At 41.2% G+C, this 12,172-nt stretch overlaps 1 protein-coding gene across 2 annotated transcripts; it reads right to left on the bottom strand.

Moving 5' to 3' along the window:
• Positions 1-586: 586 nt before the first annotated feature.
• On the bottom strand, positions 587-11,885 carry tmem72 (transmembrane protein 72). Of its 2 annotated transcripts, none has more exons than XM_034681187.1 (5): positions 11,778-11,885; positions 5,331-5,397; positions 3,902-3,973; positions 3,142-3,281; positions 587-2,134 (listed from the first exon to the last, which is right to left on the bottom strand). In XM_034681187.1, the coding sequence occupies exons 1-5, from the start codon at positions 11,851-11,853 to the stop codon at positions 1,680-1,682; spliced, it is 810 nt and encodes a 269-aa protein (XP_034537078.1). In that variant the 5' UTR covers positions 11,854-11,885; the 3' UTR covers positions 587-1,679. The 2 variants fall into 2 exon arrangements, with proteins under 2 accessions (XP_034537078.1, XP_034537079.1); XM_034681188.1 differs by lacking the exon at positions 11,778-11,885 and adding an exon at positions 7,709-7,798.
• Between the last annotated feature and the right edge of the window lie 287 nt (positions 11,886-12,172).

Genomic DNA, 12,172 nt, shown 5'->3' on the forward strand with positions numbered 1-12,172 from the left:
CTAGGAAACTATTGTAGGGTGGAAACACATACTGTGGGAAGTCTCTCTCTTTCTCTCTCTCTCTCTCTCTCTCTCTCTCTCTCTCTCTCTCTCTCTCTCTCTGTATGAACAGGATTTATGATTTAACTTGCACAAAGAGGAAGTCAGTCGTTCCTGCAGCTGAATAACTTCCCCCACAGAGAACAGCTCATTCTGGAGGATGTGGATGTGACAAAGCTGCTGCAGCATTTATGGAAGTGGACTGGAAATCGTGACGCTCTTTTCCTCTCTTTTGTTTGAAATCAGTCACTCTGCTGCTAATTGATGTGTGATCTTTGTGAGGAGGATAATGCAGTCCTGATTACAGGCCAGTGGGGACAAAGACTCCCTGTTCCCCCCAAATAACTTCAGAGCACTCACATGTCTTTACATGTACAGAATATAAGTCACCGAGTAGCTCCTGGGGATATAATGTGTGTCAACTCCAGAGAATAACCCAGTTGTTTAACCTTCAGGCTCTTTAAATTTGTGTGTGTGTTTTCACGTGTTTGTGTGTGCATTTGTGTGTGTGTCGTCTGACCCCGGCTCTCACTGAGGTGCTCTCTGATGAATGAGGCTCTCTGCTTTTATTGATTCTCTCTTTAGCTCTGATGCTGCAAAGAGATTGCCTCTTAAGGCTACATACATATATCTGACGCTTAGGGAACAAAAGAGGCAGGAATACAGTGTGTACAGTATATGTGTGTGTTTTTGTGTGTGTGTGTGACGACAGAACAAAACAGTATTGATTTATAACCCGAACAAAAGAGGACTGTCTGTGTGGAGAAGTGTTTTCTTGGTTGCGTGATAAAACAAAAGGAAATCATGTTAATGCAGGCTGTTTATGCTAGCTTTTGCGTCACAAAATGCAAATTTGAAGGTGATTTCCAGAGTGTGTATCTTATCCATGCAACCTTTTAACACTATCAATATATAACTGCATAATTTGAATGGAATATGCATGCAAAATTAAGACATTAGATGCTGGTTTCTAGTTAAATATAGGCCTGTGGCTGGTGATCTGGTCTACTCCTCATCACCATAATACATGAACACTCCTCCCAGAGCTCCGTCTCCATGGTCACCGCTCACACAACGACAAACACACAAAGAGCAGACTTGAATGTGTCTAACACACGCACCTGCACAATCTGGATGCCTGCTTCTCTCAGCCACATTCTATTTTCTGAGACGCTGAATGAGTGAAACAGTTGATCTAATTTATCACCTCATGAATAATGCATGCTGCTGTAACTGGATTGGATTGTTCTGTGTGAATGTCTGCTTGTCAATCAATGCCAGATTTGCACACACACACACACAAAAAAAAAACAGGCAATCTGACTAAAAGCCACCAGCCATGTGCAGAGTTAGGAACAAATGCATTCATTCTTCTGAATTATTCTGCTAAAATAGATTCTTGTTGAGTAAAAAATAAACAAATCAGTTGAAAATTCCATTTAAAAATCTAATAATCTCCATATTTTTGTCCCGCCATTGCATAAAATACAAAATATCTTATTACTGAAGACTTAATAAGGCTCATGAGTCTTATTTTGGCGGGTCAGACGTTCTACAATGGTGTCTCCAGACTGAAGTCCACCCCAGTGTCGAACCAGTGAGATGTTTGAATAAATCACTTTCCTTTGTGCGATTTAAGCTCAGTCTGTTATCATAGGTGCAGTGTCTGAGGTGGTGTCTGTCTCCGCCTCACAGTATCCGTCCATCTCCTCCATCTCTCTCTCCACCGGCTCCTCCCTCCCTCTGAAGCACATCAGCCCCCTCTCCTTCCACCTCCTCTTCTCTCTGTCTGAGTCTTTGGGTTCTGTCGTCTGCTGCAGCTCCAGCATGGCCTGCACGCTCTCCCCTCTCTCACCCGGGCCGAGGCAGCGATCTCTGGTCGGGAGAGTGGGTCCACCTCCTCCTCCTCCTTTCCTCCCGGTCAATATGTGGAGGAATGAGAAAGAGGAGGTTGCTCCTGAGGTCGATCCCTCCGTCACACACACGGTGGTCAGGCCTTGGTCGCTGTGGTTGTCCTGTGGTCTTTTTTGACACTTTTTCTTTGTTTTCTTGCTCAGTATGAAGTTGAACAAGGCGGTCACCAGAAGCATCGCCCCTGCAATCAGAAAATAGATTTCATTTCACGTTTTAGAGTGAAGAATATGTGTTAATGTCTGCAGTACTTTTATCTGCTTTGACCTGAGGGTTGTTCATGCTAGGTCACTGTCAGACTGTCATGGCTTATTGGACAGTTAAATAGAACAGACCTGTAACAAATGTCATCATCTACACCTTTGCTTTTCCTGCAGCTCAGAACATCTGCTTCACATTAGTGCACTTATGCAATATCACATAAATGGGGTGGCAGTAGCTCAGTCCATAGGGACTTGGCTTGGAAACCGGAGGGTCGATGGTTTGAGTCCCAGTATGGACAAAGTTTGGCAAGTGGACTGGTGGCTGGAGAGTTGCTAGTTCACTTGCCTGGGCACTGCCGATGTTCCCTTGAGCAAGGAACCGAACCCCCAACTGCTTGGGGTGCGCTGATTGATGGCAGCTACCTCACTCTGACATCTCTCCCTAAGTGCATGTTTGTAAAACTGTATGTATATACCAAACTGTGTGTGTAGCATGACCACAAAAATAATAACACGAGTGGAAAAAATTGAATTTCCCCCCTGGGGATTAATAAAGTACATTTCTTCTTTCTTAAAACATAGTGCTATTGTACTGAACACCAGCACTACTGAGCAGAAGATAATCACAGCTGTGCTGATATTCAGAATAACAGCACAACCTCAGTGCAATATTGCTTTATAAAACAGTTTGTTTATCATATATAGCTAATGTAACAACATAATCAACATCAGATCATTATTTCTTCTGCTAACCCGGTCGTTCATTTGTCAACACATGAACATTTCCTGCTTTTTGTTTGTTTGAATCATACCAGCAGACCAGCTACTTTGTATTTCATACATGTATGTTTCAGATAGTCACACACAATTGAAGTAAGAATCCATTTAATGTTGAGGTAAAGAAAACATACTATTGTTGAAGTCCCAGCTGTTGTACTCTAAATCAGCGCTTGGATAATACCCCTTACTCAATCAAATTCCCTGTTACCTGGGATAATGGCATGCCACACCAACACGGGGTGCAAGAAGCAGATCACGGACATAATGGAGTAGTACAGGAACTTATGAAAACCTCCAACGTGAGCCATCTTCCCCCACAACACAAAGATCATCCAGTCTGGAGGACAGCTGAGGAGAAGAAATGGGGAGAATATGCAGTGACGTCACAATAAAGCTTTCTTCCATTCACACAGCTAGCTTGGTTAATTTTACAATTAATACTACCAATTCGTTTTCACATATTTAACCAAAGAGTGCATTACTGATAGCAAACTGGTCAGCATTGTCTGCCATTGAGCTAAAATGTGCAATACTCTGTGCAATATCTCTGCTGATCAACACTGTGTACAAGTCTTTTGTACACATTGTTAATTTCTTCAGTTCTCTGCACCTTTATTTTTTTTTTTGTGATGAATTAACTCAGAGACAGGATCATTCTCTCATCAGGTTCTGTACATTTGGAGTCATTTTGTAAGCAGTGACATCGCCCCCTGCTGGCCATTAAAAAGGATGCAGGTTAACCAGGTTTCACACTTTTGAAGCCAGACACCATGATAATTTTTTACATCCAGCCTGAGCAGGCATGATGACAAACTGATTCAAACCATCTTTACATTGGAGTTTTTGGATCTGCTTTACACTTGACAGAGTTCACTGTTAAAAACAAACTCAATTACAGCTACTGTTTGTGTGTTTCTTGTCTTTGTGTATTCATGCTGCAGATGGTGTGGAGAGTGCTGTGGACTTACGGCAAACACATGAACAGAGCAGCATCCAGGAAGTAGGCCAGCTCGAACAACATGATGCCAACAGATGACACGCTGGAGGAGAAATAAGTCCAGAGTCAGAAACAGATATAGTCTGTTTCTAAATGAAGCTAAATATGTCAGCCTGTGTGTATTTTATCTGGCTGTAAGAGAGGGTTGAAGTTTGTAATGTGGAAAATCTGGGCAGTAAGAGGATACTTAAGAGTGTTTTCTTTGACTGGTTGTTTTCTGTTTAAATAATCTGATAGCCATCTGATCCAGTGAACCACAAAAATACCAGAGGACTAACCTTCATCATTCACTGCCCTCTCTTTGAAGAGTTATCGCTGAACTGTGTGCTTCTGTTTGAGTTTGTTTGTGTTCATCAGAATTTGTGAGACCTGACAGAATAAACAGAAATGTATTTCTTGGTCTCCTCTGGGAAATATTTTCCTGTCCCTCTGTGGGAGTTTGGCTCTGAGCCTCAGAGATGATAAGACGAAGCTGTGAGGGACTCGTCTCCTCTCTTGCCCCCTGCTCCTGGATTCATCACTCTGACTCTGTCCCTATACATCTCCTCACAAGTGTGTGTATGTACGTACTGCATGATTGATAATGAAGCAGGTATAGATTTGAAGTGTTATTTAAAACCCTTTGAAGCAGATGTAGAGAGATGTTAGAAAGAGGACAGGGAAGGTAGAGCCTTCAGGTACTGTATTTCTTAAATGAGTGGACACCAGAAAGAGTGGTTGCTACCTTGGTAGTAGTTAATGGGGATCCAAATAAATAAAAAAGGAAAGCCAGAAAAAGTTTTTAAAAAGACAAAATGAAGTAGAAAAAAAAGATAAAAGCACTGACTTGGACTAAACCATTACCAAAAATTAAGATATTTGAAGACTGAAGGATTACAAAACTAAAGCAATATAATAAATAAACAAATAAATACATAAATACAAATCTGAAAACAAAATAAGGAAGACAAAATTTAAAAGAATGGATAGAAAACAACAAGATATTAATTAGGCTATAACAAGGCAAAAAAATAGAATGTCTGAATAACAGAAATGAAATTAAACACATTTTGAAATAACAATAAGAAAAAAGGGGGGGAAAAGACAAAATAAAAAGCATGAATAAAAATGTTCAATTCACACAAAAAAAACAGTCATTTACTCTGGTTCACAAAATGGACTACAAAATTGCCCCAAACCAAAATTATGAATGACTAAAGAAAAATGCCCGAATAATAACACTATTTAAAGCAACAAAATGTTAAAAAATAAACAAAGAAAAATGTATAAATGTAAAGGTAAATTGAAAAAAAATAAAACCATTGATGAAAATACAAAAAAACAAACAGCTATGACTTGGAATATGACATTGCTCTACATCTAAAGGCTGTGTAAAAATATAACAACACCTGGACACTTACAGTAAGTAGACACCCAAGCTGTTGAATTCTCCTTGTTGCAGGGTTTCTACTCCAACAGCACACAACACTGTAAAAAACAAACAAACATAATAAAGATAAGTGACTTTCTTTGTGCTTGGAGTGTGTAGTGAGCAGAAAGTCCACCAGATGTCAGACGTGGTTCATGATTTTGAACTTGGAGGCAGCGACATCTCATCTGGGGAAACATCTCAAACAGTTTGAGCATATTTTGTCGTGCATTTTGGCCTTGTCCTCTTGCTTGCAGTCATGTTGTAGCTTTTATCTTTGAGGCAGTTTTGAATGACTCAATTAAGTCCTGGTTACAAACCATCTCCACTCATCATGCAACAAAAACTGACAGGAACTGACCTGAGGTAACCCACACTCCACAGGATAGCACTCAACTGAAGACACATGTGCAATCTGTAATTGCTGTAATTATTTCCTTCATGTTCACAAAAGTTTGGTAATAGCTAATGCATGCATGTAATTACTGTGTCACTGCTGAAAGGCTTGGCTAATTATTTCAGAGGACACTAAACGCATCTCAGGTCTTCTATCAGAGCAGAACCACAACATGTTAAAAAGCCTCAACATCTGTGATTTAGGCGGTCACTAGATGTCATGGTTTGTTGATAGCATTGTAAAATTCCTCATATTTACCAGTGTGACCAGTATACCAGTAAATAAAGCAGAGGTATTTGATTCTGTCATCATAAGTTACCTAGAAGATGGGGCATTACTAACCAAAGCACTGTCACAGATGTGCTCTGTCATGACCTCTACCATCATCTACTGCACAAGACCTTTCAAGGACAGGACAAGGACAGGGATTCCTAAGTAAAACGGCTCCCCATAAACTTTATTTACTAAATAGAATATCACAGTTTTCTGTCTGTGGATGATTGTGACTTGATGAGGGAAATAAGTTGTTCAAAAGTGGTGCTTCAAAGCTATCCCAAAAATGTTTTAGGATCCTTTGTGCAGGGAAGCAAACTGTGGCAGAACACAATGAATGGGAGTGAATTTCCAGCCGCACCCTGCTGCTTGAAATGGGTTTGCACTGTCACAAGCAGCAGCTTCACTGCCCAAAGCATGCTGGGAAACTTAGTGACACAGACCAGGCCAGCGGCGTCACATTTCAACAGCTTTTCTCTCTAAGTAGGTCAAAATCATGGATTTAAAGTAAACAGTGGAACACTATTGGTGAGTTAAAACACTTTGATTGAAAAGACTTCTCAGTTTGAGACAACAAATGATCAGTGGAGGTGGGTGGTGCAACCTCATGATAACTGGCAGTGGGCAGGTGGTCTGTACCTCCTAACTATCAGAGTCATTGGAGGCTGAGCTCAACTGTACCAGAAGCAAGCAAGATGGCAAACTCCACATGGTGAAAACAGATGGTACTAGAAAGAGCTACATAGCTGCACAGACACTGCACATTGCAGACTTTACTGAATGCTTTGAAACTGTCACATAGGAAGACTTTCATATACCTTTGTACCCGAGAGAATACAGACTGTGTCTTTAACACTGGTGCGACTTATATACAGATTTTACTGTACTTGCTTTACAAATGCACCGGTTGTACTGGACTGTTATGGTGAAGAGGGAGCTGAGCTGGAAGGCAAAGCTTAGAATTTACCAGTCGTCTATGTTCCAACCCTCACCTATGGTCATGAGTTCTAGGTCATGACCGAAAGAGTAAGATCTCAGATACAAGCAGCTGTAATAAGTTTCCTCCGATTGAGTTTCCTGCAACTAAGAAATGTTGATTTGGTCTGCTTTGTCTGCAAGATCAACCTTTTTGCAGAGTCCATAATTAGGCGTTAGATATCACCTCTTTGCACTTAACCTTTGACCTCTCTGCAGGGAGATATATTGACAAAATCTCTGGAAGTGATGGATAGTGTTTCTATTTGATTAAAGCCAATGAAGTCTTAACTTTAGACCATTTTTTTGTTTTATTTGCTCTGAAATTCTTTACACTTGAGAGAAACAAATAACTGTTAAATGGACTGCACTTATAGGACGCTTTTTTCAGTCATGCAAAGCAATTCCTCACACAACAAAAGTAAAAATGGTAAAACACACACATCAATATACAGATGACAGCCGCAGCTATGAAAAGCGCAGATCGATTTACTCGTCATTGTCCGTGCCTTTGGGAAATATTCTGGGTTATGTATCCTGCCAAAGAACAAGACACATGTGTCTTTGACATGTAGGCTGCGGGTGCTGGGGATCAAACTGCTTGGTTACTGGTTAGAGGATGACACAGTCTGTCTCTGAGCCACAGCCCCCTCAAAAGCTATGACAAATAAAATATCTGTGGCTATAAGAACCGTAAAAGGTCTGTTCACGAGTCTTTTACTTACTTTTTCCCGTTCACCCTGTGAGTATGAGTAGAGACTTTTGTTTGTCGGTCACACAAGAATGCCAAAGAAAGCTGTTTCGATACAGTCAACGATGAACAGCTCTGACGTGTCCTGCCCCAGTAGAGACGAAGAAGTCTTTTCATGTGCTGGTTGGAGTGTTTTGGCATTTTTCCGAAAACTGCAGCATACTCAAGCTGGTTTCTGTAACATTACGAACGCCTGCTCTTATCTATTCCTCAGATAATGTGACATTGGTGATATTAATCACTAGGAGATATCTGCTTTTATTAAGAATCTTTCTAGCATGATTCAAAGTCAGAATCATTACACATGGTTGACACAAAGATAATAAGCTGACTTCATGTCACTGTGACTCAGCAGCATCCTGAAGTTACCATATTCCTCATAGGTGTAAAGAAATGTTGAAGTCATTTGATGCTGTGATCAGATGTCAGTTTGTGAACAAGTTGCTATAATGGTCAATATTGACTGTTTCTCTGTTGCTATAAGTTGCTAAGTTTTTAGGTACAAAAATGTAGGTGTGGAAGAGAAAGCTTCATTAAACTTAGGCTGGCCACACTCGACGATTTTAAGCCTGATTTAGTTCCTGTTTGTCACCCCCAAAGATCTGGGGGGGTGAGGTCTGATTCAAGGCTTGTTGCAACCCATTATTAGCCCAAATAATCTTCAAGTGTTTGGTGTCCATTTGACTATTTCACTGCTCCCGACAGAGTCAGAGCCTCCACGACCTACGATTGCAGGTCAGGCTGACTCCAATGGACCATCTTCAATCTGCTATCTATTTTCATTGTCCATTTTTAAACTGTCACTGCACTACCTGCACTGTGTACATAGGATGTTTTTATAAAACTGTATTTTATTATATTTTATTGTATTTTATATTTAAATTTTAGATATTTAAAAGCTGGAAGAGAGAAACAGCATCTCGTTTTTTCTGTATATCTCGTATATACAGTGAAAATTGACATAAAAACCTTTGAATCTTGAATTACTAATGAGAGGAGCAGACTGGGAAGAGTCACCAACCGGATGTTGCAGCCATAGACTGTATAAAATATGGACGTAGTATCCGTGACGTCAACCATCTGTTTCTGAAGAGCTGTTTTGAGACCAATCGGCAGCGGCAGCCATATTGCTGCTGTCGAGCGATTGTGACGTAAAGAGGCGGGCTTTGAGCCTCCTAGCCAACAGCTATAGTGTTCCCGCCTGTCAATCAAGTCAGCTGTGCCTCTCAATGGAAGACTCCTAATCTCAATATCTTTGAAATTACTGCTTTAAGAAAAAATTCACCCCCCGTACAGTGTGTGCCGAGAAATGAGCTATCCAAACTACACTCTTCTTTTGTACCAGGCTGTAAACATGTTTATTTCTGCTGTAAAGATCGTCTTTTTTGAATTGGTGTGTATGTGGTTTTCGGTACTTCCAGAGCCAGCCTCAAGCGTATCCTAGGTGAACTGCAGTTTTTAGCACTTCCACATTGGATTTTTAGACCGGAGGTTGCCGCCTGGTATCAGCTCACAAATATGGCAGCAAACGTAAACCCAACTGAAGGGTTTCACTCATTCTTTTTCTTGTTTTTTGTTTTTCGCTGCAAAACAGAACACATGCCTGCACAGCCAGCTGACTACGTTGATAGTCCTCTATGTATGTTTGTCTTCTGAAGTCACGTTTGATCACGTGAGTTTCCATGTTTGTAGACTTGCCACTGTTAAGTCGTTACCACAAACGTTAAGTGTGTGGAGGTTTTGAATTGTTTAGTGTGTGTTCAGAGGATTGTAATATTAAAATCGGTCAGAACTGTCCTCGTGTGTGCGGCCTCCCATGGTTTAAAAATCTGTAAAGATATATAAGCTTTTTAGTTTGGTGTCAGACTAATTCATATGTGTCCAGGAATTAGTTACACCAGGGGTGCAGATCGCTCGGCTGGAGGTGAAGCTTCCACCAAAACTCTTCCCCCTGGTGGCTGGCTGCAGTATAGGTCAAAAACTCTGTCTCTCCCATTCATTTGAATGGGGCTGCAGTCAAACTTTAAAAAATAAATACACGTCATACGAATGTTTCTCACATCCATGTGCTGTGGTGATATGTAGTTGTTATTCGCCTGTTTTGTGTCCAAGGCCTCTTTTTTCTGAAAAGTTTATTTTTCGTTAGTTATTAGAGGTTAAAAAACAGGGTTTTACTTCCAGATTCACTTTGACTGACAACTGCCGTAGAGGGAAACTCCATAGGATCTTGTGACGCTATGCTGTAGGGTGGAGCTCGTTACCGTGGCAACACCGAAATTACCGTGGCAACCACAGAAATTCTCTACTGCGCAGACTCTGGCAGTACAATGGCTGCTCATTGGAACAGGGTTTTTTGGCTTCAAAACCGTACCACGGGAAAAGATGGAGCAACCCCATCCATTTTATATACAGTCTGTGGTTCACACCTTGCAAAAATATTCATCCAGACTGTGCTAAAAAGCTAATTCAGAAAGTTTTATTTCATATAAGTCTTGACCTTGTCATCGATAAGCTATGGTTTTAAGAGAGGTTCATTGCCAAACTTTCTCTTGCCAGACATCTTGTTGCCATTGTAAGGTTGTCAGCTACTGGTGAAATCTTCGGGAAGTTACTGCCTCCTGAAACCACAACATGTGCCTGGTGATTTGTTGCCTTCGGACACATTCTGGCTGGTTGTTTTTCTCCACCTTCAGTTTGTAAGCTAAGCTAACTAGCTGCTGATGGAAAGAGGAGCAGTAGCCAAATCTAAGAGCGGACAGAAAAACACATCTGTACCTAAAGGGGACAACATGAAATTAGAAGGCAACAAAGTCTAACAAACACAAAGAAAAGCCTGTTTTATGAAGCAATCTTTCTCCTGTGAGGTATAAAAGAGGTTAGCGGTGATCGCCACTAAAACACATGCTAGCAATCTTTCTGTCCTGCTGAAGAAACTCAAAGATAAAATCTCTACCAGAGGGAAATCAAGGGGAACGTAGCTGAATGGCTTCTGGTAGTTTATAGAGTGTGGATGCATTAACGCTGCATACATACCGGCTGGATGTTAACATATACAATTTGTGCGCCTGCCTCCCAGCATGCTCCTCTGATTAAAGAACACACACAGAGGCAGACAGGCCGACATAGAGCTGCAGACAGACAGAGACGGAGGCACACGTAGGCATCCCATAAACACACACACACACACACACACACACACACACACACACACACACACACACACACACACACACACACACACACACACGTATAGAAACAATGCACTGAGAGCTCCTGTAGGTGTGAATGTATCACAGCTTGTGCTCACATAAGCTCAGTAACCCAGCTGGATGCACAGACTTGGTTTTGGTGCGATGTGAGGCACATGTCTCTCGGTAAATGTTCAGCGTCTGCAGCTGTTTGAATTTAAATGGAGGGGGGGTCCCATATTTTAAGAAACAAGCAGCAACCAGAGAGCTATTCCCCCCAGTTTTGATTTAATGTGGCTAAGAGGGCTGCGTGCAATCTGTCCCTGTGTGCACAAGGAAAACACAGGAAAGGGAACAACACTGGCGAGGTTATGCATCACCAAGTGTATTTTAATATCCTCTATATATCAGGAAATATTTGGCTTTGAGTTCTTACAGATCAGGAGTACAGTTGGCTAACATCACCATCTGACCCTCTGACATTTTGAGTTTGTGAAATCTGCACAAAGAGCAGCTGAACGCTTCTCCTGCTTGAAGGGTTAAAAAAGTTGGAGATTTAGGGGAACAAAAGTGGATTTATGACAGACAGAGGCATAAATCAGCGTTAAAACAACAGCATGCAACACTTCATAACAGAGTTACATTATAAAAAATACTATTTCCACAATAAAAAGTCCTCATTAGTACTTTTTTTAAAGCACTGACTGTAAGACCTAACAGCAAGAGCATCTGGAGTCTGTTGTGCATCTGCAAGTGTATCCAACAAATGACACCCCGCCCATGCTGACAAAATAAGTAGAAGACAATTTAATTTTTTTTTTTGTTTTTCTGTTTCTGTTTCTGTTTATTTCCTACCTGTTGCTGTAGAAACACCAAGAATCCTGCAGGCGAACTCCACAACAACCCACCAAACGCTCTCAGAGTTCCCCATGGCCTCCAGTACTTCCCCTTGTCACCGTGTCAAGATGCAGCTTCCACGCTTCAATGCTATCCGAAATACTTTGTGACTACTTGTGATATTCAAGCAGCATCAGAGACTCATGGTTGAATGTTCGTGAGACGGATGTTTGTAGGACGAAAAAGCAAAAGTTGGAAAATCCCTGAGTGCCATGATGTGGAGGCTCTGAGACCGGACCGGTTTACTTCAGGAAGGTTTGTGACTTAATGCCCCTGTTGCTGCATTAACTGCTAATCAGTCTCACACACACACAGAAAACACACACACGCACACTCTCACACAGCTTCAATAC

The sequence above is a fragment of the Notolabrus celidotus genome, chromosome 4, assembly GCF_009762535.1.
Source record: "Notolabrus celidotus isolate fNotCel1 chromosome 4, fNotCel1.pri, whole genome shotgun sequence".
Classification (NCBI taxonomy): Eukaryota; Metazoa; Chordata; class Actinopteri; order Labriformes; family Labridae; genus Notolabrus; species Notolabrus celidotus.